The 25784-nt window shown below is 36.9% G+C and overlaps 1 protein-coding gene across 1 annotated transcript in view; it reads left to right on the forward strand.

The window, feature by feature from the left end:
- The window catches only part of LOC137503375 (gastrula zinc finger protein XlCGF26.1-like), an 83993-nt gene that overhangs the window by 1161 nt on the left and 57048 nt on the right, over window positions 1-25784 (forward strand). The window contains exon 2 of the mRNA XM_068230958.1: window positions 14553-14666. Coding sequence (XP_068087059.1) covers window positions 14595-14666 — 72 coding nt within the window. The 5' untranslated portion in view covers window positions 14553-14594. The remainder of the gene's footprint in view (window positions 1-14552; window positions 14667-25784) is intronic.

Below are 25784 nucleotides of genomic sequence, written 5' to 3' on the forward strand. Positions count from 1 at the left end.
GGAAAAAGCCAACCCTGGAGGGTAAGCAGATTAAGAAGAAGAAGGAGAAGAAATTTACGAGGGAAGGTAGAGGTCTCGCGGCTTTAACTATTTGCATCTTTTCATCAAACGAATGGCCAGTAGATGGCTTTTCTAACTGATTTACAATTATATCCGTTTTAGACTCATCCATCGTTAATACCACATGTGCGCAAAACGACGAATAGCACAGGAACAGCACACACAGAATGAACTCACTAATCAGCAAAACACACAATGAATTAACTCACTAGTTAGCCACAACTCAAGCACTGGAGGTAAGTCACCCCAGTGGCATTGGTCAGTTTCGTCACGTTGGGTTCTCGCTAGGGGGTAATCTGTGTGTCCCGTTCGCTGTAAACATGTCGACTTTCTCCAAGTTGCTAACAGATGGCAGAGGGTAGCACGGGTATGGGGTGACAAATTCTGACCAAGTTTCAATTGCAGCGACATTGTTCGGAGGGTTTCAGAACTACGTCTGCCATTGAATGCAATTTTAAGATTGAATGCCTTACGTCGTTAACTCCTCCATTTGCTGTCTCTTTTTTCCGAGAGTGGAGTAGACGGCGAGACTACACCAGCACCACACGTAATCAAGCAACGGAACTAGTACAGTTGCGCGGACCTTTTGAACTTCTGAGAGATGAAATTGTTAATATTTGACCTGAAACAACCTAAAATCGTAAATCAGACAGTTCTTTGTGTTATCATAACGCATGCAATGAATGCCTTGCATTCAAGGAGAATACGCCCCTGTTTGTTTCACTTCGAGAATTACTTTTCATATTCTGTTTGAAACGGGGGGCGCGTTGGGAAAGATTTTTTTCTCTTAAATATATATGTAAAAAAAAACACCTCAAAGGAAGGGATCTCTAGTAAACATACCAATGCAAATGGATATTTTCTCTACTATATGTACCGGAACTAGAAAATAAAGTTGTGTAAAGTATCCTCATATAAATCAACCATTAATCAGTTGCCACTGATCTGCATTTAGGGCTGTCGCCCGGGCGGCAGATTTAATATTTGTGTACCCAGTGTTGGTAAATTACCGGTATTTCATTCCCTAATTCCTCTTCATATATAAACGAATATTTGCTGCAATTTGTCCTCTCAAATCCCAACTTTATCTTCTTATCTTTCCTACTTTTAAAAACTCCATTCAGGCTTATTTGTCTGATATCATTCCATGCCATCTCTCCTCTGACAGCTCTGAACATACTAAGGGCAGTACTACTACTAAACGTTTTCATTCCGCCGCTGAAGGGAGACGGTAATGCCATCTCTCAGGCCGGGAGATTTGTTGCGGTGAAGGAGATGTGCGGAGAGGGTGAGGGGGTGGACGGCCATGGCCTATACTACGAACTGTCCCAGCATTCGCCTTAGTGCAGGAGAATGGAAGACCACGGAAAACCATTCTCAGGATAGCCGACGGTTGGGGCCAGCTGTATGGTCCAGCCCTGTCCCGTCTCCAGGATGCAGGGACGTAGAGCCACGGTAGAGCCGTGGCCACCTCTCCTCTGCTCGGTTGGCCGGTCAGAGTACCCAGCTGTTGGACTACGGACCAGTCGTGGCCTCTTAAGGGCCGAAACCCACTCTGCATCTACCGACAAAGAGCAGTAGATAATGATATAGTTGATTTCCATAGGGAATCTGGAAAACTTGTCCCGAATGAGTAAATTTTTAATACCAATATAAATGGTTCATTATTGGACATTATAAATTTTCCAACTAACTCATTCCTGGTTGCCAGGCTAGCAGGCATCAATTTTTGGTAAAGAGACAAAGTCTCTCATAGTGCATTGGTGCTGCCGGTGGCTCCAAGTAGCCTATGCAGTGGCCTTTATGGTATGCTCTAGCCAGCGCCTTGGTGGGTGTGCTAGGTACCAACTGATGAGCCCAACCTAGCACATGAGGGTGAAACGCTGGCAACCAGGAATGAGTTAGCTGGAAAATGTGTAATGTCCCATAACGGACCATTTATATTGGTATTATGAAGGGCAGTAGTTCGGGACCTAAAAATATTCAAAATGGAGTGTTGAAGATGTGAGTAATTTTCAATGCATTATTATTATTATTATTATTATTATTATTATTATTATTATTATTATTATTATTATTATTATTATTATTATTATTATTATTATTATTATTATTATTATTATTATTATTATTATTATTATTATTATTATTATTATTATTATTATTATTATTATTATTATTATTATTATTATTATTATTATTATTATTATTATTATTATTATTATTATTATTATTATTATTATTATTATTATTATTATTATTATTATTATTATTATTATTATTATTATTATTATTATTATTATTATTATTATTATTATTATTATTATTATTATTATTATTATTATTATTATTATTATTATTATTATTATTATTATTATTATTATTATTATTATTATTATTATTATTATTATTATTATTATTATTATTATTATTATTATTATTATTATTTCCAGTCCCGTACTTCTTTACCAGAACCCATACTAAGTTGGCCAGAACCGGTGACTTATATGCTCTCTCCTTTACATTCTTACAACTCCTAAATTAGAGGAATTAGGGATTGGAATAATTTATCAAGGGAAATGTTTGACAAATTTTCAAGTTCTTTGAAAACTTGGAAGAAAATGCTGTGTAAACAATTGATAGGGAATCCACCACCTGGGCAACAGCCCTAAATGCAGATCATTGATGGTTGATCGATTTGATTTGAAGTCAATACAATAAACATAATGATAGATCGCATGAGACGGGGGAGTTACAGGAAATACATAACAGAGACAAGTTCGTGTGAGACGTTTGAGGGAAAACAAAAGGAGGCAAAAACAAGCATGAAAGTGAAAGGGCAAGGACAATCTGCATATCTTTCTACGCTGCTGTCTTCACATAGATAGACTCTCTTCTCATTAATCTGAGGACTTCTATATTCATTTCCTTTCAATCCCCAACGAGTTTGTTTCTGCTGTTCACTTTATCCAGGAGGGCGAGTATCAATACTCATTGAGGGCTCCTCTCTTGACCTGTCTTAAGGCTTGATATACGAAGTATAGGTCTAAGATAAGAATAATGTGGATAAACACAGGAAATGGTAAGATGCTGGTACAAAAGATAAAGATGAATATACAGGGACATTTTCTTATCTATTCAGGGGATTGTCACTCACCTGGTTGCCCACGCTGCGAGGCTGTCAGTATGAGTCCAGGATCCGCCAAGCACTTTGCTGTGATGCGCTTCTTGATGCCATAAGTTCCCCTCCTATGCAGTCTGCTGAGAGCTTTATAAGCGTAAGGTTCAGTTTAGTCAAGTGTTCACGGGTTTAGTGCTCAGTGTGTTGATCCAGTGCCATTTTCATCGCATTGTACGTGTATGTTCAGTCCTCAGCCCGAAGGCTGGTTGGATCCTCAACAGCTCTGCCATCAGCTGTCATAGATGGCCTAGGCATCACTGAAGAGGTGGGGTAGTTTCCTGTTGCTTTCCTCACTGAGCCAGAAGTTGCTCTTACATATCAGTCTGCCAAGCCCACTGAAATGCATGCAACAACCGACCCTATGAGCAACATTTTCACACCAATCATAACAGGGACTGGTTGCATAAGGAATGGCATTACTAGCATCGCTTATACCTTAGTCACTTTCATACTGTCAAAGCCAAGGGTAAGACAGAGACGGATCAATGAAAGTAACAAAATTGCTCTAGCCTATACCAGAAGATTTAGTGCACTGTAAACACTAGGTCCCACCAGCAAAGGCTATTCATTGCGTTAGCGCGTGTATATACATAACACCTTCATAAAGTACAGAAAATCTTGTGCGAAAGCACACTATGACTCATTGCTCGGCAAGCGATGGCCGCATTATCAGAAAGTGCTTGGCGGAAGACAGGCTCGCAGTGCAGGCAACTGGGCGAGTGGCAATCCCCTGAATAGATAAAAAAAATTGTCCTTGTAGTTGGTAAAGGACATCAATCAATCATCACTGATCTATATTTACAGCAGTTGCCCAGGTGGCAGATAGCCTATCAGTTATTCACCTAGTCTTTCCTTAAATCATTTCAAAGAATTTTGAAATTTATCTAACATCTTCCTTGGTAAATAACTCCAATACCTAATTCCTCCTCCTATAAATGAATATTTCCCCCAGTTTGTTCTCTTGAATTCTAACTTTATCTTCATATTGTGATCTCTCCTACTTTTAAAAATACCACTCAAACTCATTTGTCTACTAGGAACACAGAACAAACATAGAAAGAAAAAAGACACCTGAGTTAATATGTAAGTAATGGAAAGGAACAAGCAAGTGATAAATGAAGCCACCGAACGAATTGGCCATGCTATTAGGGGCGCACAGCTCTGAGCTTGTATTCAGGAGATATTGGGTGTGAACCCTACTATCGGCAACCCTGAAGATGGTTTTATGTGTTTTCCCATTTTCACACCAAGCAAATGCTGGGGCTGTACCTTAGTTAAGGCCATGTCTGCTTTATTCCCACTCCCAGCACTTTCCTGTCCCATTGTCACCATAAGATCTATCTGCGTCAGTGCGACGTAAAGCCAAGTGTAGAAAAAATCAAGTCTTGTACAGAGAGATAGGGATATAATTAGAAACACAGTAGTATAAGCATGATGATTGATCAGTATGGGAAAATGAAATAAAAGAAAGAGGAGACATGGACACAAGAATTCATGAAAGGACAAACAATCTCCACATTTCATACTCTGCCGTCTTCAAATTGATTGTCTCTCTCCACATCAATCCCATTTCTACATCTGCAGGACTAAATGGCTGAGACAGCAGAACACTAGTTTTCTGAGCCAAAATTTGCTGGTTCAATCCCAGCTCAGTGGGGTGGTATATGAAGATGCTCAAATATGCCTACCTTGTGTTGATAGAAGAGTTCAGCCTTAGAAAACAGACCAGATGCGTAGAGTTCTCACAGAAGAAAAATTAGATGAAATTGGTCATTGTTTGAAAAATTCTCCAAAAAATTGATTTAAGAAATTTTTATGACTGTGTAAAAGGCTATTAAATGGTTGTAGTTAAGGCCATCTCCTTAAAATAGTTCATGTTACTGTTGCATGGTTGCATTACCGCCACTGAACTCGGCCAACACATGGCTGTGACTGCCACACTTGCTGATAGGAAAACACCACAAGGCTGGTTCTTAGTTCAGATGCTCTTGCTCTATATCTGGTATGCTGCACTTGCTTTCTTATTTCAGTTCCTTTGTGCACTGCATTTTCTTTAGACTTCTTACAACTTTGTTATAGAACTCTGAACCTGCAGTTTTCCTTCTCTCATATTTGGAACATGCTATTTTGGATTCTTCAAAATCAATTCAAAACACTAGACCTGGAGTATACCTTCTCTCATATTTGGAACCTACAATTTTAGACTCTTTTACCCACCGAGTGAAGTTCTTGACGACTTCTCGTTGTTTGCCCTCTTGTTTGAGTCTTGGTAATATTAGCCTACTTCCTCTTAGGCTGGCAACCTTACATTTAAGAACATTTTCCTTTGGTCGCTTATTCTCCCCAACACTGTTGTTTTGCCACAGTTTTATCCTAGTTGTAACAAAAAGAAATCCAATATGTTGCACCTTCTTGTGTTGATATGTACATTGAGATCATGGGAAGTGGTTGCATCTCATATTGTTTGCTCTTGTATCAGACTCCTACTTTCCTGTTCAATCTCCTTTAATCAACTCTTGATCCTTTCTGATTCTGACAGTGTTACTTTTGCAGTGCTGAGCATATGCTTCATTTTTATGCCTTATGTCCCGTCCATTTCTGTATTCATTATTCAAAGGCAAGTGCCCTCTATGGATTAGTGGTAGAGTGTTGATCTCCACATCCAAAGATCGCAAGTTCGAACCTAACAGAGGTAGTCAAATTTCTGAAAAAGTCCATTCAACACTTGCGCATCGTATGTTGTTGACATTTAAGAGGTCTTTGGTGTTTACCTGAGAAAGTTAATTAAAAATTTAGTCATAGAGTGCCACACAGAGATCAGTTTCTCTATCATCCAGTAGAGTAAAACAGAACATCGAAATTGAAATGCAGTGAACCTAAATGGTGTTAGATCCAAATGCCTGCAGACAGTAGTCGAGGCGATATTATTATTTTTTAAAGGTACGAACACTTGCTCTCACTCCTTCATTTACACAATCAGTGGCTCACACTTTGTGAAACATCTGACCCTCAGCTCAGACAAGGAATTTGGTTGTAGAATATTCGCCTCCACATCTCCAGATTGCATTATCAACCCTGGCAGAGGTGATCAGATTTTTGAAAGGCAGAAAGAAGTCCGTATGACACTCTCATGTCTTATGATGAAAAAAATGAAATGTCGTATGGCTTTTACTGCCGGGATATCCCAGGACGGGTTCGGCTCGCCAAGTGCAGGTCTTTCTATTTGACGCCTGTAGGCGACCTGCGTGTCGTGATGAGGATGAAATGATGATGAAGACAACACATACACCCAGCCCCCGTGCCGTAGGAATTAACCAATTAAGGTTAAAATCCCCGGCCCGGCCGGGAATCGAACCCGGGACCCTCTGCACCGAAGGCCAGTACGCTGACCGTTCAGCCAACGAGTCGGACATGTCTTATGATGTTGGCATGTGAAAGACTGAACAAAATTAATGAAAACTCGGCCATAGATTGCCCAGGAGAGATCCAGTTTACTCTGGGTTGTGCTAGAGTAAGCAGAACATCAAAATTAATGTGCAGGCAGCCTAGATGGCACCAGATTCTGTGAGATCAGCTGTGACCATGTGATGATGGTGATGCTTATTATTATTTTGATGATTATTATTATTACTGAGCAAGTTTGCCATGCGGTTAGGGTCTTGCAGCTGTGAGCTTGCCTTCAGGAGATAGTGGGGTTGAACTCTGCTGTTGGTAGCCCTGAAGATGGTTTTCCGTGGTTTCCCATTTTCAAACCAGGCAAATGTTGGGGCTGTACCTTAATTAAGGCTACAGTCACTTCCTTTCCAATCCTAGTCCTTTCCTATCCCATCGTCTCCATAAGACCTATCTGTGTCGGTGCAAAATAAAACAAATTAATGTTATCTATGTCCAGAGCAAAGTTGCCATTCTAGTTCATCTCGGTGATGTTCAATATAATTGAGATTAGTCCTTTGAGTCAGCCAGTCAGTTTCCAGAACATTTATTGTCCACGACCTATCCAATCAATCAATCAATACTGATCTGCATTAGGGCAGTCGCCCAGGTGGCAGATTCCCTATCTGTTGTCTTCCTAGCCTTTTCTTAAATGATTTCAATGACATTGGAAATTTATTGAAGATCTCCCTTGGTAAGTTATTCCAATCCCTAACTCCCCTTCCTATAAATTAATATTTGTCCCAATTTGTCCTCTTTGAATTCCAACTTTATCTTCATATTGTGATCTTTCATACTTTTAAAGATGCCACTCAAACTTATTCGTCTTTTGATGTCATTCCACGCCATTTCTCCGCTGACAGCTCGGAACATACCACTCATGATACAAATTCTTATAATTTTGTTAATTACCACCTATTCAATACAATAAAAACATAGTACAGACTTACATATTTATTAAGATGTTTATATGGTACATGTTTCGCTCCTTTTTCGTGAGCATCATCAGCCAACTATCATTCACTTAAGGTTGTATAAGAACATGAAACAATTCTTTTGGATCAAGATTATTCCTATAAAACTAATTGACAAATTTTATAACATTTTAAATGTCACACAACAATAAAATTATGTCTTTAAGTTAAAACTTTTTGTCTAAAATCTATCTAACATTTTATTGACGAAACTCATCTGGTGAACATCTTTTAATTTGTTAAAAAAAAAAAAAAAAAAAAAAAAAACTTTTGAGATCTGGCTAATTAACTTGTATGATTGTCGTTAAAATTTCGTAAACTATATTGACAATTTTCTGCGGTTGATAATTGTCTATGTTATGGACATTTGACTTGTTCTCATTGCTGGAGTAACATTTATACAAATGTATTGGCATTAATTTTATATTGTCAATAGGATAATATTTTTCGTGAACAAACTTGTTGATGAAACACTTTCTAATGTGATATTGGATTTAAAATGTTATCCTATTGACAATATAAAATTAATGCCAATACATTTGTATAAATGTTATTCCAGCAATGAGAACAAGTCAAATGTCCATAACATAGACAATTATCAACTGCAGAAAATTGTCAATATAGTTTACGAAGTTTTAACGACAATCATACAAGTTAAGCAACATGAATCAATACAATTAGCCAGATCTCAAAAGTTTTTTATTATTTATTTATTTTTTAAACAATTTAAAAGATGTTCACCAGATGAGTTTCGTCAATAAAATGTTAGACTTAGATAGATTTTAGACAAAAAGTTTTAACTTAAAGACATAATTTTATTGTTGTGCGACTTTTAAAATGTTATAAAATTTGTCAATTAGTTTTATAGGAATAATCTTGATCCAAAAGAATTGTTTCATGATCTTATACAACCTTAAGTGAATGATAGTTGGCTGATGATGCTCACGAAAAAGGAGCGAAACATGTACCATATAAACATCTTAATAAATATGTAATTTTGTACTATGTTTTTATTGTATTGAATAGGTGGTAATTAACAAAATTATAAGAATTTGTATCACAAGTAGATCTTCAATACGGACAAAAATTATTCCGAATCATTCTTCTTCGGTTGTCCAAAGAGCAGTTGTGGTGCTGTTTACCCTGCTGAACATGGCACTTAGGTCTGCATTCACCAACACAAGTAGAAACTTCTTCTTGGTTTAAAGCTATGAAAACTGAGATAACAGTTAAATTTGTATTCACCAACATTATCTCAGATAATGGGTATTATCTCAGTTTAAAATTGTACCAGAGAAAGGTTGGCCTATAATGTGGAAAATCTAAGACTTTTCAAGATGGCAGCTCGTAGTCGGCTGGAATATTTAACGGACAGAGAAAATCACAGCGATGTAGATTATGACCAAGATTGTGCAGTGAAATGTCCTAGGTGGATAAAGAGGACTATGATGAGACTGATTTTGAAACATATTTTAGGTTATTTAAAGCTTCAACACTGCCAGCGATCAAACATAACCTGGAATTTCCATCACATTGGTAGGCCTAATATGAATTTATGCACTGTCTTTCGCCACTTGAGATATATTAGTAGGGTATTATTTATCACTAAATATAATGTATTACAAGATACTCTTTATTTCAGTCATGTATGGTCATGAGCTGGCTGGCAGCCCTACATTCATGAGAAACAGCTGTTACGAGCACTAGCCCAGGATGTTATCAGATAGCGCAAGCCTGGAGGGGTGTACATTACACTTCCAAGAGTATGGTATTCTGTAGAATATATGTACTCTTTCATAAAAGGATGCACATAGTTAAATGTGTTGAACATGGCATTTGTATAAAGTGCTCAAAACAGCATGCTTTGTAATCACAGTGTACCAGGAAAATAAATAATTACTGCAAAGGTTGCAAGCAGTAAAGTTCAAAATAAAAGGCACTTCTTTTTTTTTAGGGGCTTAACATGCTCAGCTCTTCTATAAACAATTATGAATCGTCGCCATAAGACCTATCTGTGTCGGTGCGACGTAAAGCCCCTAGCAAAAAAAAAAAAAAAACAATTATGAAGCAGAATAATATCAAATACTATGACATTACTATATCACTTTTATAGCTAAATGTCATGCGTTTATAAACTTAAACAAAAGAAAATGGACTATTATAAAAGTAGCATCTTCTCAAGGAATCATATTGATATAGAAGCACACAAACACAAAGACACACTAACAAATTACTATGTCAATTCTCATGCTGCAGCCTATGCAAATAAATGTTTCAACCATTACTTATAGACCAAAACAGGTAACTGGAGCCCATCACCGGTAGGCGTGCACAGCCCTGAGTCAGCAACGTGGTGAAGTGTTATCCGATTGAGGGGAAGCAACTCATGTCCTTGTGCACATGTATTCCTAGCACGGACACTCCTCTTACAGCAGGCAAGCTTCGACACCCGTGCTTTAATTCCACTCCATACTTTTATTTCTTAAAAATCATTAACTTACGTTTATTCCTTAATGCACAAAAATACATTATAACATGAGAAGTAATATTTCCCCTCCCCTCTCCAATGAAGAGTGTCAGTGTCAACAACATTCCCCTCACTCACCTACTTTCCCTCCCCTCTCCACAGAGCAGGCTTCATTGCTTACAGAATTTCCTCTCACCACTGTACATAACTACAGGACCAATCAAGGACACTGGCTGCAGTCCAAACGCAGTTGCTGAAGGTAATGGACGATTGATTAGTAGCTTAGATAAGTACAGAAATATTTCTATAAATTAATAACATGTCAGTTGAGGACTACTACAATCATTATTTGCTATTACTTGTTAATAATAGCCCCAACTTACAATCATTGACAAGTTTATACAATGTAAACAGTATTGTACCTATATGTGCATCAGTAGCAGCGATTGGGAGTTTGAACTGGTGGTGGTGGTGGGGGGTAGAAAAATTTATATACAACTTAAAGTACCCAGGTTTAAGGGCTATAGCGGTGGGGGTGGGGTGGGGGGTGGGGGAGAGGACATAAAAACTGAAAAGAAAGAAGCTACAAAATGGTAAGTTTTTTTAATGCTGTCTGAGCAAATTTCTACAGCGACGTAAAGGTTGAGTCTACCAAATTTAGTGCGGTTATAATAGTACTATACAATAAAACTAGAAGTTTGGCGTGATTATAGAATTAAAATGTAATTTAGTATTTGACTACACACTAACAAAGTAACAGACACATTTACAGAGTGAGAAAGCCAGACTGATAAATGCGTGCAGTAAGCGTGTCCATGACCTTGGCAAAATAATATATACCTTTGCTAACCTTCCTCACAGCACATATTACATGCTGCTGCACTGTATGAATCGGTCAGCCGCAATGAACAACATTTTGTGCGTATTTCCGCCAGGTATTTTTCTTAATAATTAAAGAAATTAAAGGAAGAAATTAGCTGAAAACAATAGGGATTGCACAGTTTCAGGCAATTTTTAGTAATTCTTAGGTTCTTCAGCCTGTCAAAACTTAAAAAATGTCAGGTGGCTAAAATGGAATAAGAATTTATTTTTTCTTCACAAACTGGTGGTGGTGGGGACAACTGTTCCCCTCCTCGCCCCCCCCCCCCACCCCAATCACTGTTACTGATGTACATGATTTAAAGTGATTTGATAGAATCTGAAGATGTTCTTGTAGAATGAAACATGTAATTCTTTGTTTAATAGTGTGTCATTTTTTTACAGGTACATGTAAGTGTTATAATTATTGTTTTTGACAGTCTGAAAAGCCATAAATTTACATTAACTAAGTCGACATTGGAAAATATGGCTTCCTCCTTAACAAATTATTATTTTTGATTTGATAGTATACCTTTAACAGTGTAAATTCAATGAAAATCAATATAATTTCACAGTTCATTGTATTAGTCTGATGTTAATTATTTTTATAAATTAAATTGTAGATGAATTATCTCAGTGCAACTCTATCAATTGCTTGCTGTGTGACTGTTTCTCTGCAACTGACACCTGTTAGCATTTGAGAATATACCAACACAGGAATTCATTTACTATTATAAAAGCAGGAAAAGTTGAATTCTGTGAATTGTTATCATTACTACAGAATGGACGTCAACATCAAAGAGCTGTTTCACAGTCTCAAGTTTGCAATGTGTGAGAGATTGAGAGATTGATTATTTCACTTCCTGTATTGTGTTTGGATTTTACACGTTCATATTTATGTTAAAGAGACGCTTCTTCCCATATACTTACCATATTTACTCGCATAATGCCCTTCCCCCCATGTGTAATTTCCCCCCTGTAGATTTTTAGGATGTATTTGTTATGATTCTTACATTTTTTTGTGTGCTGTGTAATTTCCACTAGCATCTTTGGTAAGAAATTGGACACCCCTTTTCACCTGTCAAGGCTGTTTCCTGGATTTCAAGCATCTGCAAATGGAAAGTCCAAAGCCATTAACCATCTCTTCGAATTACCTGCTACTCTGGCCTGCCTCCTGGTGGGACCGGAGATAATGAAGCAAACAGCTGCATTCACTCTCTTATAGCAGCAGGACAAATAAGTTGCACAGCAACATGCAAATAAACTTCCAGTTTATTTTTCAGAAAGTCACAAAATCAAGTGTTTGGGAAGAGAGTTGGGTGTAGAACCAAAATTAATTCGCTATTGGTAGGCTCAAAAAAGAAGAATTAAAGAAAGCTAAATCCATGTATCAATTGTTTTGTGGCCCGTAGTGTGGAAAATTTCCCGAAGTTGAGAAAGAAGTGCTGAACTCTGTAGTGGAATTGGGAAATTACATTATTGCTGTATCGTATGATAAACTGCAGATGAAAGTGAAGGACTTACTGTGAAAACTAGGCATGAAAAGTGTGCAATTTAAGGTGAGCTGTTCATTTTATGCGAAGACATGAACTTAGTCTGCGAAAGCATCTATTGCAAGATTACACAGACAATGTAATCAAATTTAGATGAGAAAATTATTTTTTCTCAAATTTGAAACGCAGACCAAACTCCCATTGATTTTGATATGCTACAAATTACAACAGTTCATACGAAGGGTGAGTCCAGCATATTAATTAAAAGAATGGGCACTGGGTGAGTTGGATGTGTGGTTAGGGGCGCGCAGCTGTGAACTCGCATCCGGTAGATAGTGGGTTCGAATCCCACTGTCGGCAGCATTGAAGAGGGTTTTCCGTGGCTTCCCATTTTCACACCAGACAAATGCTGGGGCTGTACCTTAATTAAGGCCACAGCCGCTTCCTTCTCATTCCTAGGCCTTTCCTGTCCCATCGTCGCTGTAAGACCTATCTGTGTCGGTACAATGTAAAACAAATAGCAAAAAAAAAAAAAAAAAAAAAAAAAAAAAACAGACGCAGAGAAATTACGGTGTACCGTCATGTCGGCAGTTATGGCAGGCAGTAAAAAGCTACCGCTTTTTGTTCTTTTCAAACAACTGTTGAAATGCTGTCTTCCAGCTATCATTGTCATTCATATGCAGGAACAAGGATGGATGTCAGCTGAAAGTTACGTGAGATCAATGTCCTGGAGCTTTATTTCTTAAAAATTTTATGCTTGTTTTGGACAGTTTTTGTTGTCATTTAGTGGAGCACTTTAGATATTATATGTCCCGTCTCAACACCGTTCCTGTCATAATACCAGGTGGCCTAACATCTACTTTACAGCTGCTAGACATCTCAGTGAATAAAGCATTTGAAGATGATTTCCGCTGGTTTTCTGGGGAATGGATGACATCTGGTTCCTTCAAAGTGACATAAAAGGGCAGCATTAAAAGATCCTGCATCGAACAGTTGTGCTCTTGGATTCTTCAAGCTTGGAATTTGGTCAGGGAAGATATTGTCATAGAGAGCTTCAAGAAGGCCGGGTTATCTAACGCGATGTATGACTCTGATGATGGTGTCATGTGGGACGATGCAGTGGATACAAACAACTCTGCTGAAGATATCTGTCTACTGGCATGTCTTCTGAAGAAAGCTGTGAAGAGTAAAGGACAGTTACATTGATTTTATTTATGCACTTAACGAGCTAATTTTGATTTGCTCACTTTTTATGTCTGATATTTATTATGCAATGTTGTGTTGCTAGGGTTGACCCCAAGATCAAGTTAATCTGCATTGCCGCTGCTTTTGAACTTGAACACAGCACATTGTTTGAAAAATGTCTGACAACTGTTCAAATTTTGTGTTGTTTTAGTTATTTACTTATATCACCGTCGTCGGCTGCGACCCTTATCTGAGTAAACATGTTCTTCAGCAGTTTACATTTTCACACTCACGATGTTTTGTGAATATGTTTTATATGACTTACTAGCCCAATCTTAGCATGAAACATACATCAGCGTAGATCACATGGAATGACTGGGGGAGGGCACTGCTGAGCTTGATGGAGCTTCCATGCTTGTCATTTATCCTCTTCTCGTCATCGTCATTCTTCTTCAAACACCGTAAATGATGTAGAAACAGTGTGGCACCAAAGTGTACGATTCTCAGCAAGTGTATCCCAGGATTGAGTGTTAATTCCAGCTCTTTTCATAGTATGCATTAGCTGATCCTTGAAATGCCTCAAACGGGCTCCATGAAATCTTGTGCCAGAGCAGAGTTCACCAGTCAGGAGTTGATGAGGAAGCCTGATTTCATTCATGCGATGGATGATTTGCTTATATATTAATTTGATAAATAGATGAAGTTTTTGAAGTTATATATCTCAATTTTACATCCGATTTTTTGTGGTTATTGAATAATGCCCACGTATTATTTTTTCCTTCTCAAGTTTAGACCTTTAAATGTTACGAAGAAATGGAATAATTATGCGAGTAAATATGGTATTTCATTTTTCTTATATATTGTAGTTTTAATATTGATGACATAATCACTTTGCTTTTTAGGAAACTTTCTGCAAGTGAAGCTGAGTTCACTAAGAGTCATATATGATGGCCTCGTTGATTTCAAGCATGAATGAAGCAATGACCTATACCATTGTGGAGGATCAGATTACAGGGGTAAGTTTCTTAACATCATTTCACTTGTTTAATTTCTTATGGTAGAGCGTCAGTTCGACGTAAATACGTCTTATAAATCGGGATGCCAGTTTGAAACGTTGAGCGAGGAAAAACTTGGGAAGATTTTAAAATGTCATAAAATACAAGCCCCGCATTGCACAGTCGAGTGGCATATACGGTAGCCTACTTATATGTAGGACAAAAGAGTATATGCCTACCAAGTGAGTTGACTACATGGTTTGCATCACATACACTAACTATGAGCTTGCATTTGGGAGGTAATGGGTTTGACACCCACTGTTGACAGGCCTGAAGATGGTTTTCCATGGGGCTGTACCTTTATTAACCATTCCCTCCTGTTGGTTGAATTTTTTTTTCCAAACCACTCGCATGCATTTGAGACAAAAATTTGTTTAACTTATTTATTGCTTAAGAACACACAAAACAATATAATCAGTTTATTTATATACTTAGGCCTAAAGCCTTCTGAGTTTTATAGTTTGGAGAAAGGATATTCATCTGGCCTTCCATTGTCACTTGAAATATTCTTCTGTAACACAGCACTTGGAACAGTGTGGTGTATCGGTATCACTTTTATCCTCTGAGGATTCTTCAACACTTGATTCACTAGCACTAAACTCAAAAATGCTTTAGTATCACTGTCACTATTTATTATTGTATTCTCATTGTTGGTAATGGAATATGAGTACTTTTTATCCTTCCACAACTGACCAATCTATTTGTTGACGACATGATAGCCAGATTGGTGCACAGAGAGAGCTGGGTTGCACTCCATGGAATATATAGCTGTATTGGGAGAAATATTACTCACTGGAGTTCCTAAGTTTGATGAGAGGGATCAGCACATGTGCAGCTACCATTCTGCATAGGCACAGCTCAAAGTAGAAAAGAAGTGTCGAGCAGACCTTGACATTCGAGGGGAAAGGGTTAAGGCCACAGTTGTTTCCTTCCCACTCCTAGCCTTGTCCTGTTCCATTGTTACCATAGCCTAAGACTTGTCTGTATGGGTGCAACGAGAAACAAAATAGCAACAATATAAACTTTATATGTCTGCTAATAAGAACAGTTCTTGAAAATATTTAAGGTCATGGTGAGGAGTCAACACCCTTTTCGAGCATTTGATTGCGGGCAGTTTGTTAAATTTGAGAGTGCATAGCAAACATGCATGTCAACCGATTATAGTAAAATAAAAGTAATATTGTTAAGCATATAGTTAATTATATAAAACACATTTAAAGAGTTACAACACTGTCGTCTGTCATGCTGTTATAACTGTGAGATGAAATTAATTAATTGCAGAAAATTTACCAATGTTAAAGCGATATGGAGAATTTATGCAAGCAAAATTAAAAAAAAAAAATCACAATTAGAAAAATGAATAGCTTGTGACAATTCTGAAAAGATGCCACTTATCAGTGCCAAATGGATTTTAAAAAATTTCGAAGATGCACCCAGTCTCGTACCAGTGCAGAAATTGTGAAGGCCCTTCAGGAACTCTGAAAAGTGGTGGTAAAAGGGGCTCTGGTTAAGACGCAGCAGGTCGTTATGCTACTTAGGTTCCAGAATGGGTAAAGAAAAGAAAAAGTAAATAAATGCAATGTAAATTTTAATCTTATACCAGTTGTACAGTATCATTTGAAGTAATTCCACATACTGTATATCAGATGACTATATTTGTATGTAGTACAGGAGATATTATAAGTAGAATTTTGTAAACAATGTAAATTTATTAAGGATGAGCTGTGTGTTTAATAGAAAAAATCATTAGCGTAAATTATATAATATTGTATTATAGGAAAATTTTATTCTCTTGTTAATTTAATATTTAGTGCTTGACAATAATGTATTTTAGTGTACCATTTGCCACCGAGGTAAACACCTCATTTGCAAATAAAGAGATTTTGATTTTTTTTGATTTTTGAAATTTCCTACAGTGATTCGTATGTGGATGTTGACATTGATATGAGTTCTTGTGATGAAGCCATGGATGTTCATCGTCTTTACCATAGTCGACCATCATGCATTGTCAGAGGAGTTGTCAGTGTGGGAGTTCTAGGAAGCCAGATGAGAAATGAGGAATACTCACTTTAAGAACATGTTTACCAACAATGAGTTCATGCTGGAGTGTAATGTGTGTGATCAATCAATCAATCAATCAATCAATCAATCAATCAATCAATCAATCAATCAATCAATCAATCAATCAATCAGTACTGATCTGCATTTAGGGCAGTTGCCCAGGTGGTAGATTCCCCATCTGTTGTTTTCCTAGCCTTTTCTTGAATGATTTCAAAGAAATTAGAAATTTATTGAACATCTCCCTTGGTAAGGTATCACTTGTAGTTTGACAGAATTTTGACAAAAGCGAATCATAAAGATTGATGTTTTTCATTCACTCTTTTCCAACAATTTGAGGATGTTGAAAGAATTCCAACTTCTTTACTTGCAGAGGTTGTTGAATCACAGTAAATTATATACAGTAGCAGTACTCTGTTGAAAATCGATGGCTTTGTGTACTTCCCATATCACCGTGACTCATTCATTCACATCTATCGATTATGCCTCAAGGGCAGCTTGTTTGGTGTTGTATTATGACAAGGATGTCACCATGTAAGCAGGCATGTACAACATTCTATGTTAGCTATTATTGTAAAATTCTTCTGGCGATATTGAAATTTATACACTGTTGATTGAAACTAGTATTTTCATTTAAATTTTCACCATTCACAGAATATATTCACATTAAAAATAATTTTTGGATGTGTCCTGACTCACTCAGCCCAATTGTTTTGAGAAACTTGCAGTAGTGGAATCTACTTTGTATAACTGGCTGTAATATGGTACCATGAAAAGATGTTCATTTCTGGTAATTTAGGTGTATTGGGATATAAAACCTAATGTATACTTTTTTGAGCAAGTGTACCAATTTATTATTTTTTTCTGATTCTGTGTACATTTCAAACAGATTTCAAAGAATATATAAAAAAATTGTTCATAACAGAAACTTAAAAAAAAATTACACGCTGTTTGTTCGGGGCATCGACGTATAGAGATCTGAACCCGGGGCCACCGGGTGACAGGCGGACGTGTTGTCCCCTACACCGTGGGGCCGGACTAACAGAAACTAGTGTTTTGATAAAACCAGTAAAGTCACATCCCTGCGAGTAAAATTTCACATAAAACTGGAGGTCCTGTGGTTGTGATCGTTATGTCAGTAGTAATGTAAAACTACCAAGTTTACTTGCTTTTTGTTATTGACTAGAATGGTTCATTTGCTGTACTATTTTGATTTTTACAAGTTATAAATCTCATTTTACAACCGTATTGGATTTAAGAGTAATAAACTATTATGTTTAAAAAAAACACCTTTCCAATACACAAAATCAATTCCCGGCCGGGTCAGGGGTTTTTAATTGTAAATGATTAATAACCCTGGCCTGGGGACTGGGTGTTTGTGCCGTCCTTAATGCTCCTTTCCTCACATTCAACACTACACTTCCGCAATTCCAATTACATGCAGGTTCATATCATATGGTGCAAGTAGGGGCAAAAGGGGTGGGTAATAGAGACCAAGGTGTAGGAAAATTATTGTTCACATGAATGGTTTATTGTTCACATGAATGGTTTACCGATGAAAGGGATGAAATATTAGGGATAAAATTAGTTTGTGATAATATGAAGGAGGTGGTAATTATAGGAACATTTAGGCGTAGAAGAGAGGAAAGATGCATGGAAATATTTTTTTTTTGCTAGGGGCTTTACGTTGCACCGACACAGATAGGTCTTATGGCGACGATGGGATAGGAAAGGCCTAGGAGTTGGAAGGAAGCAGCCGTGGCCTTAATTAAGGTACAGCCCCAGCATTTGCCTGGTGTGAAAATGGGAAACCACGGAAAACCATTTTCAGGACTGCCGATAGTGGGATTCGAACCTACTATCTCTCGGATGCAAGCTTACAGCCACGTGCCTCTACGCGCACGGCCAACTCACCCGGTCATGGAAATATTTGAGAAACTAATAGATTAGATTAAGACTTGCAAGTCTCGGACTTGTAGAAAATACGGACTTTGAGACAGTATAATTGTAACACAGTTTTAGGTTGTTAATATGGTTTTAAATTGTGTTCAATTTGACGTAGATAAACTTATGTGATTGCCAATTTTTCCAATAACCTATATCAGCTGATGATGCAAAAAGGGCGTCGAAACTAGTTCTGATTGAAATATATGTTGTAATTTCATCAAAACAACAGTTTTTATGTATTGAATAAGGTGGATCCAAATTATAATAAAAGTTGTAATATTGGTTCAATACGGACAAACAATTGAAATTTATTAATTTAATAGATTATACTCATAAAAACAATAATAATGATATGGTAATAACTGGGGGAGATCTGAACTTGCCTGAAGTTGAATGGAATGGAGCTGAAAGTGAAGCCCATGGACAGAAACTAGCAAATAAGTTAATTTGGGAAGGAGGATTTACACAATAAAACTGAGGTAATTGAAGGAATAGGTGACCATAAGGCTGTAATAATAGATGTAGGACTGGTACCAAAAACGCTTCATAAGAGGGTCACACAAGACAAGAAATTGTACAGAAAAACAAAAGTTGATGAATTCGGAACTTTAAATCACAATTCAGTTGTTGGATAAGTGAAGGGAGTAATGTATATACATTTTGGGCAAACTTATGAATAGTTTGGGAAGGAGAGAAGAAGATAAGTACCTGTTAAGAATGGTAAAATTACTTCAGATCCTGTTTATTATACAAGAGAAATAAGAAAATTAAAAGGTAAATGTAGAATAGTGTTGTTGTTTGAGTCATCAGTCCATTGACTGGTTTGATGCTGCCCTATCCTGTGCTAAACTTTTCATTTCTGCATAACTGCTGCATCCTACATCTGCTCTAATCTGCTTGTCATATAAATACCTTGGTCTACCCTGACTGTTCCTACCCCCGACACTTCCCTCAAAAACCAGCTGCGTAAGTCCTGAGTGTCTGAAGATGTGTCCTATCATTCTATCTCTTCTCCTCGTCAAATTTAGCCACAACGATCTCTCAGTGAAAACCAATTATATATGGTTGTATTGTTGGATATTCAGGATTTCTTGGACAGACTACATTAGCAATGACAGTTGTTGTTGTTGTTGTTGTTTGAGTCATCAGTCCATAGACTGGTTTGATGCAGCTCTCTATGTCACCCTATCCTCTGCTAACCTTTTCATTTCTATGTAACGGTACTGCATCCTACATCTGCTCTAATCTGCTTGTCATATTCATACCTTGGTCTACCCCTACCATTCTTACCACCTACACTTCTTTCAGAAATCAACTGAACAAGTCCTGGGTGTCTTATGATGTGTCCTATCATTCTATCTCTTCTCCTCATCAAATTTAGCCAAATCAATCTCCTCTCGCCAATTCGATTCAGTACCTCTTCATTTGTGATTCGATCTATCCATCTCACCTTCAGCATTCTTCTGTAACACCACATTTCAAAACCTTCTATTCTCTTTCTTTCTGAGCTAGTTATCATCCATGTTTCACTTCCATACAATGGCACGCTCCACACGAAAGTTGTCAAAAACATCTTTCTAATTCCTATATCAATGTTTGAAGTGAACAAATTTCTTTTCATAAGAAAGCTCTTCCTTGCTTGTGCTAATCTGCATTTTATGTCCTCCTTACTTCTGCCATCATTAGTTATTTTACTACCCAAGTAACAATATTCATCTACTTCCTTTAAGACTTCATTTCCTAATTTAATATTTCCTGCATCACCTGCCTTCGTTCGACTGCACTCCATTACTTTTGTTTTGGACTTATTTATTTTCATCTTGTACTCCTTACCCAAAACTTTGTCCTTAACATTCAGCAGCTTCTCGAGATCTTCTGCAGTCTTAGATAAAATAACAATATCATCGGCAAATCTCAAGGTTTTGATTTCCTCTTCTTGGATTGTGATTCTCTTTCCAAATTCCTCTTTGATTTCCTTTACTGTCTGTTCTATGTAAACATTGGAAAGGAGGGGGACAAACTGCAGCCTTGCCTCACTCCTTTCTAGATTGCTGCTCCTTTTTCAAAGCCCTTGATTCTTATCACTGTGGACTGATTTTTATACACATTGTAGATAATTCTTCATTCTTGGTATTTGATCCCAATCACCTTCAGAATCTTAAATAGCTTGGTCCAATCAACATTATCGAATGCCTTTTCTAGATCTACGAATGCCATGTACGTGGGCTTATCCTTCTTGATATGATCCTCTAAGATTAGATGTAAAGTCAGGATTGCTTCACGTGTTCCTACATTTCTTCTGAAGCCAAATTGATCTTCTCCCAACTCAACTTCAGCTTGTTTTTCCATTCTTCTGTAAACAATAAGTGTTAAAATTTTGCAGGCATGAGATACTAAACTAATGGTGCGATAGTTTTCACACCTGTCAGCACCGGCTTTGTTGGGAATAGGTATAACAATATTCTGCCGAAAATCGGATGGGACTTCTCCTGTCTCATACATCTTACACACTAAATGGAATAACCTTGCCATGCTGGTTTCTCCTAAGGCAGTCAGTAATTCAGAGGGAATGTCATCAATTCCAGGTGCCTTGTTCCTATTTAGGTTGCTCACAGCCCTGTCAAACTCTGACCTCAAAATTGGGTCTCCCATTTCATCAGCATCAACAGCATCTTTTTGTTCCAGAACCAAATTATCTACAACTTCACCTTGATACAACTGTTGGATATGTTTCTGCCATCTTTCTGCTTTGTCTTCTTTCCCTAGAAGTGGCTTCCATCTGAGCTCTTAATATTCATACATCTAGATTTCCTTTCTTCAAAGGTTTCCTTGATTTTCCTGTATGCAGCACCTACCTTTCCTAGGACCATACAACCTTCGACATCCTTGCACTTCTCCTTCAGCCAGTCTTCCTTAGCTACCTTGCACTTTCTATCCACTTCATTCTTTAATCGCCTGTATTCTTTTCTGCCCTCTTCATTTCTAGCATTCTTGTATTTTCGTCGTTCATCAGTCAGGTCTAGTATCTCCTGAGTTATCCACTGATTCTTAGTTGATCTTTTCTTCCTTCCTAACATTTCTTCAGCAGCTCTGCTGACTTCATTTTTCATGACTATCCACTCTTCCTCTATTGTGTTTCCTTCAGCCTTAGAATAGTTTACCATTACACTATTCCTAAAGTGGAAATCTAATGAGATCAGAGTAAATGTGATTACCGGCAGCAAAGTTAAACAGAGTAAATGAACTTATAATATGTCACAGAAGTCCAGATTGACACAATAGCAGAATACACAGAATCGCGATGGCCGTGTAAAAGACAAAGAAATGGGATCTGGATTATTGGAACAAGACTACTCTAGAGGAAGAAAAAAAGTCTTCTTGATCAGAAATTTCAATGTACATAGTTAAGCCGTGAGGAGAAAATATTCTAAAAAGCTTTGCAAAAAAAGAAGAAAATCGATCCAGAAGAAGATCAATAATAATATTCTGTCAAGTTATCGGAAGACAACAAAAAATAAGGAGAGAGAATGCATAATTTCATCTAAATTGCTAAACAGATACGCAGATTCAGTCAAGCCACCCAAAGAAGAGAAAGACTTGAATTATGTATTAATAGCGCAGTAGCCCATAAAACAAATCCAGTCTTCCTAAATTTCATTAAAACACTGCAGAGATATTTGGAGAAATAATTATAGGAAAGCTGGAGACCAAAGCAAGCAAGTCATAAGAAGCTAATACTTAATCAATTAGAAGGCTTGGAGAACGTCATCACCATGTATTGTCTGATACAAGTTGTATTTTATCATTGCATGAACGAGCTTGTCGCCATGGAATACTTCTAAGAAGATGAGTGAACAGACTGCCCAGGATTTCCTAATCCAGTCCAAGATGATCAACCAAGACCAGAGATGAGGACCGCAGAATCAGCTGCCAGCCACGAGAGTCGCAGGCCATGACTGAGGAGGCTGGGTCATCCCAAAAGGTGGAAGAATCGAGATAAGTTTCTTGTTCTTTGAAATTTAATATTGTTTGGTAGAAAATAATTTTGTAGGTTACCTGCAAGTGAAATATAATCGTTCTTTTATATGGTAGGCTCTCGTGAATAACTTACATGCCCGTAAATTTATATTGGAGTAGGAAGTGACCTATGCGTAAATAACTTTCAGAATTACCACATTCGTGACAATGTGTGAAGTTAAGTCAAAGTAATATTATGCCGTAGATGAGTGTGTTACGAGAATATGTATAGACCTCATATTATTATTAAGGTTAATGTAGATGTTATTCAAAGAGTATTGGAGAAGTTATACGCTGTATATTATTGAGCTTGGTTGAGGAATATAGTAATGTTATTAGACAGGGCTGATGGCTATGAAAATATAGGAAATTGATCCTATGTTAATAACGTGTGAGAACAGAAGCAATGTTACATCGAGGGAAGTTATTCTTACGATGAGTTATATATATTAGGGAGTTATGCAATGTGAAATACATGATTTACGAAGTAGTAGAGTTGATTAAAGAATAAGATGAAATGTGAAGTATATGGAAGCGTATCCGTCATTGAGTATAAGAAGAAATGGAATGTTTTATGTAATGGTTGATACAAGATAGGATCATACTTTTCAGTGATTGGATAGCAGTGTTTTTGTCTTCGAGAAAATGTATACTACTATAATTGCAGCATACTCAACGTGAAGTAAGACCCATGATAATGGATTATAGTCATCTAATAACCTCCCTACTATAAATAAATGTTATGATACTGGGTTATGATAAGGTTAATCGGCACATACAGAGCTATAGTCTTCTTAACAAGTTAAGTCATGATTGAAGCTATAAAATGAATCATTACAATGGCACATGAGAGAATAATTGATTTTGTTTGGTAGTATATCTTCAAATAATGGAAGTTTTCCATGTTTATTGGCACACATGTGATTTCGTAGTTCCCATTTAAATAAAACCTAAGCTATGCATGACATGTTTGACCTTGCTAATCTATATATATATAAAATAACTTGTCCTGACTGACTGACTGACTGACTGATTCATCATCGCCGAGCCAAAACTACTGGACATAAAGAAATGAAATTTTGGGGATATATTCATATTAAAATGTAGGTGCTCGCTAAGAAAGGATTTTTGGTTATTCCGTCACTAAGGGGGGTGAAAAGGGGGGCGAAGTTTTAAAATGAGTGTATCTATATCTCAAAACTTCAAAAGTTTACAGATGTAAAACTTGGTATTTAGAATCTTCTTTAAAAATAAGGAAACACGTATTTTTTTGTTTTCGGAAAATCCCAATAGGAGGGGTGAAAAGGGTGAAAAAGGGGTTGAATGCCCTTAATCAGGATACCGGTACATATATCTCACAAACTGAAGATATTACAGACCTGAAAATTGGTACTTTTGATCTCTTTTTAAAATAAAGAAACGTACTTTTTTGTTTTTGGAAAATCCAATTAATGGGTGGGTGAAAACGGGGGTGAATTTTAAAAATGAGTGCATCTATATCTCAAAACTTTTGAAGGTTACAGGTGTAAAAATTGGCATTTAGAATCTCTCTTAAAAATAAAGAAACACGTATTTTTTTGTTTTCATAAAATCCCAGTGGGAAGGGTGGAAAAGGGTGAAAAAGGGGTCGAACGCCTTTAATGAGGCTACTTATATTTCAGAACCTGAAGATATTACAGACCTGAAAATTGGTATTTGGGATCTACTTAAAAAAGAAAAAAGAAACACGTATTTTTTCATTTTTGGAAAATCCAAATAACGGGGGGGGGGGGGGGGGTGAAAAGGGAGGTGAATTTTTAAAATGAGTGTGTCTACATCTTAAAACTTTAAAAGTTTAATGATGTACAAATTGGTATTTAGAATCTCCTTTAAAAATAAAGGAACACGTGTTTTTTTGTTCTCTGTAAATCCCAATAGGAGGGGTGTAAAAGGGTGAATAATGGGTTGAATGCCTTTAATGAGGATACATATATCTCAGAAACTGAAGATATTACAGAACTGAAAATTTGTATGTGGGATCTCCTTTAAAAAAGAGAAACACATATTTTTTTTGTTTTTGGAAAATCCAATTAATGGCGGTTAAACAGGAGTGTCAAATTAGGGTGAATTTTTTGAAAGACTATATCTACAGAATATCTGAGAAACGTAAAATGTTACAGACGTAAAAAGTGGGTATTTGGAATCTCCTGTAAATATAAAGAAACATGTGATTTGTTTTTGGAAACTCCACTTAAGGTGAACTAAAAAAGGGTGAAATTTTAAAATGAGAATTTCTACAGTATATCCAAAAAAAACTTAACATGTTATAGAAATGAAAAATGATATTTTTATCTCTATTAAAAATAAAGAAATGTGTATTTTTAGTTTTCGGAAATACCACTTGGGTGGATTGGGGGGGGGGGGGTATAGGTGACTGAAAATGGTGTTGATTTCTTTTAATTAGGCTACTGATATTTCAAAAATGAAGATGTTACAGACGTGAAATTTGATATTTGGAATCTGCTTTAAAAGTAAAGAAACACGTATTCTCGGAAAATCCAATGATGTGGGGGGGGGGGGGTGGGTGAAAGAATTGAAAAATTAATTGACTTTATTGTATTAGAATACATACATCTAATAAAAACTAAAGTTGTTACAGACTTGAAAATTGGTATTTGGGCCTCCCTTAAAAATTAAGAAAAACGCAATTAGGGGGGGAAACCATCTTGGGGGGCGGGAGTGAAAAGGAATTGAATTCCTTTCATGAGGACACATAAACTGAAGAAGTCAGAGTCGTGATAATTGGTATTTAGAAGATCCTTTACTATTAAAGAAACAAGTATTTTTTGCCGGAAAATTCACTTAGGGGTGGGGAGAGGAGTGTGAAAGGAAGTAAAAAAAAGTGAATTATTTTTATGGGGATACTTATATCTCAAAACTGAAGGTAATAGACGTGAACATCTCTTTTAAACATAAAACAACACTCCTTCTTTTAATTTTTTTGGTGGGGGTAAACAAACTCAACGGCGCTGGAGTGTAAAAGGAGGTGAGACCAATTGATTTTACTGTTCATAATGT

The sequence above is a fragment of the Anabrus simplex genome, chromosome 1, assembly GCF_040414725.1.
Source record: "Anabrus simplex isolate iqAnaSimp1 chromosome 1, ASM4041472v1, whole genome shotgun sequence".
NCBI lineage: Eukaryota > Metazoa > Arthropoda > Insecta > Orthoptera > Tettigoniidae > Anabrus > Anabrus simplex.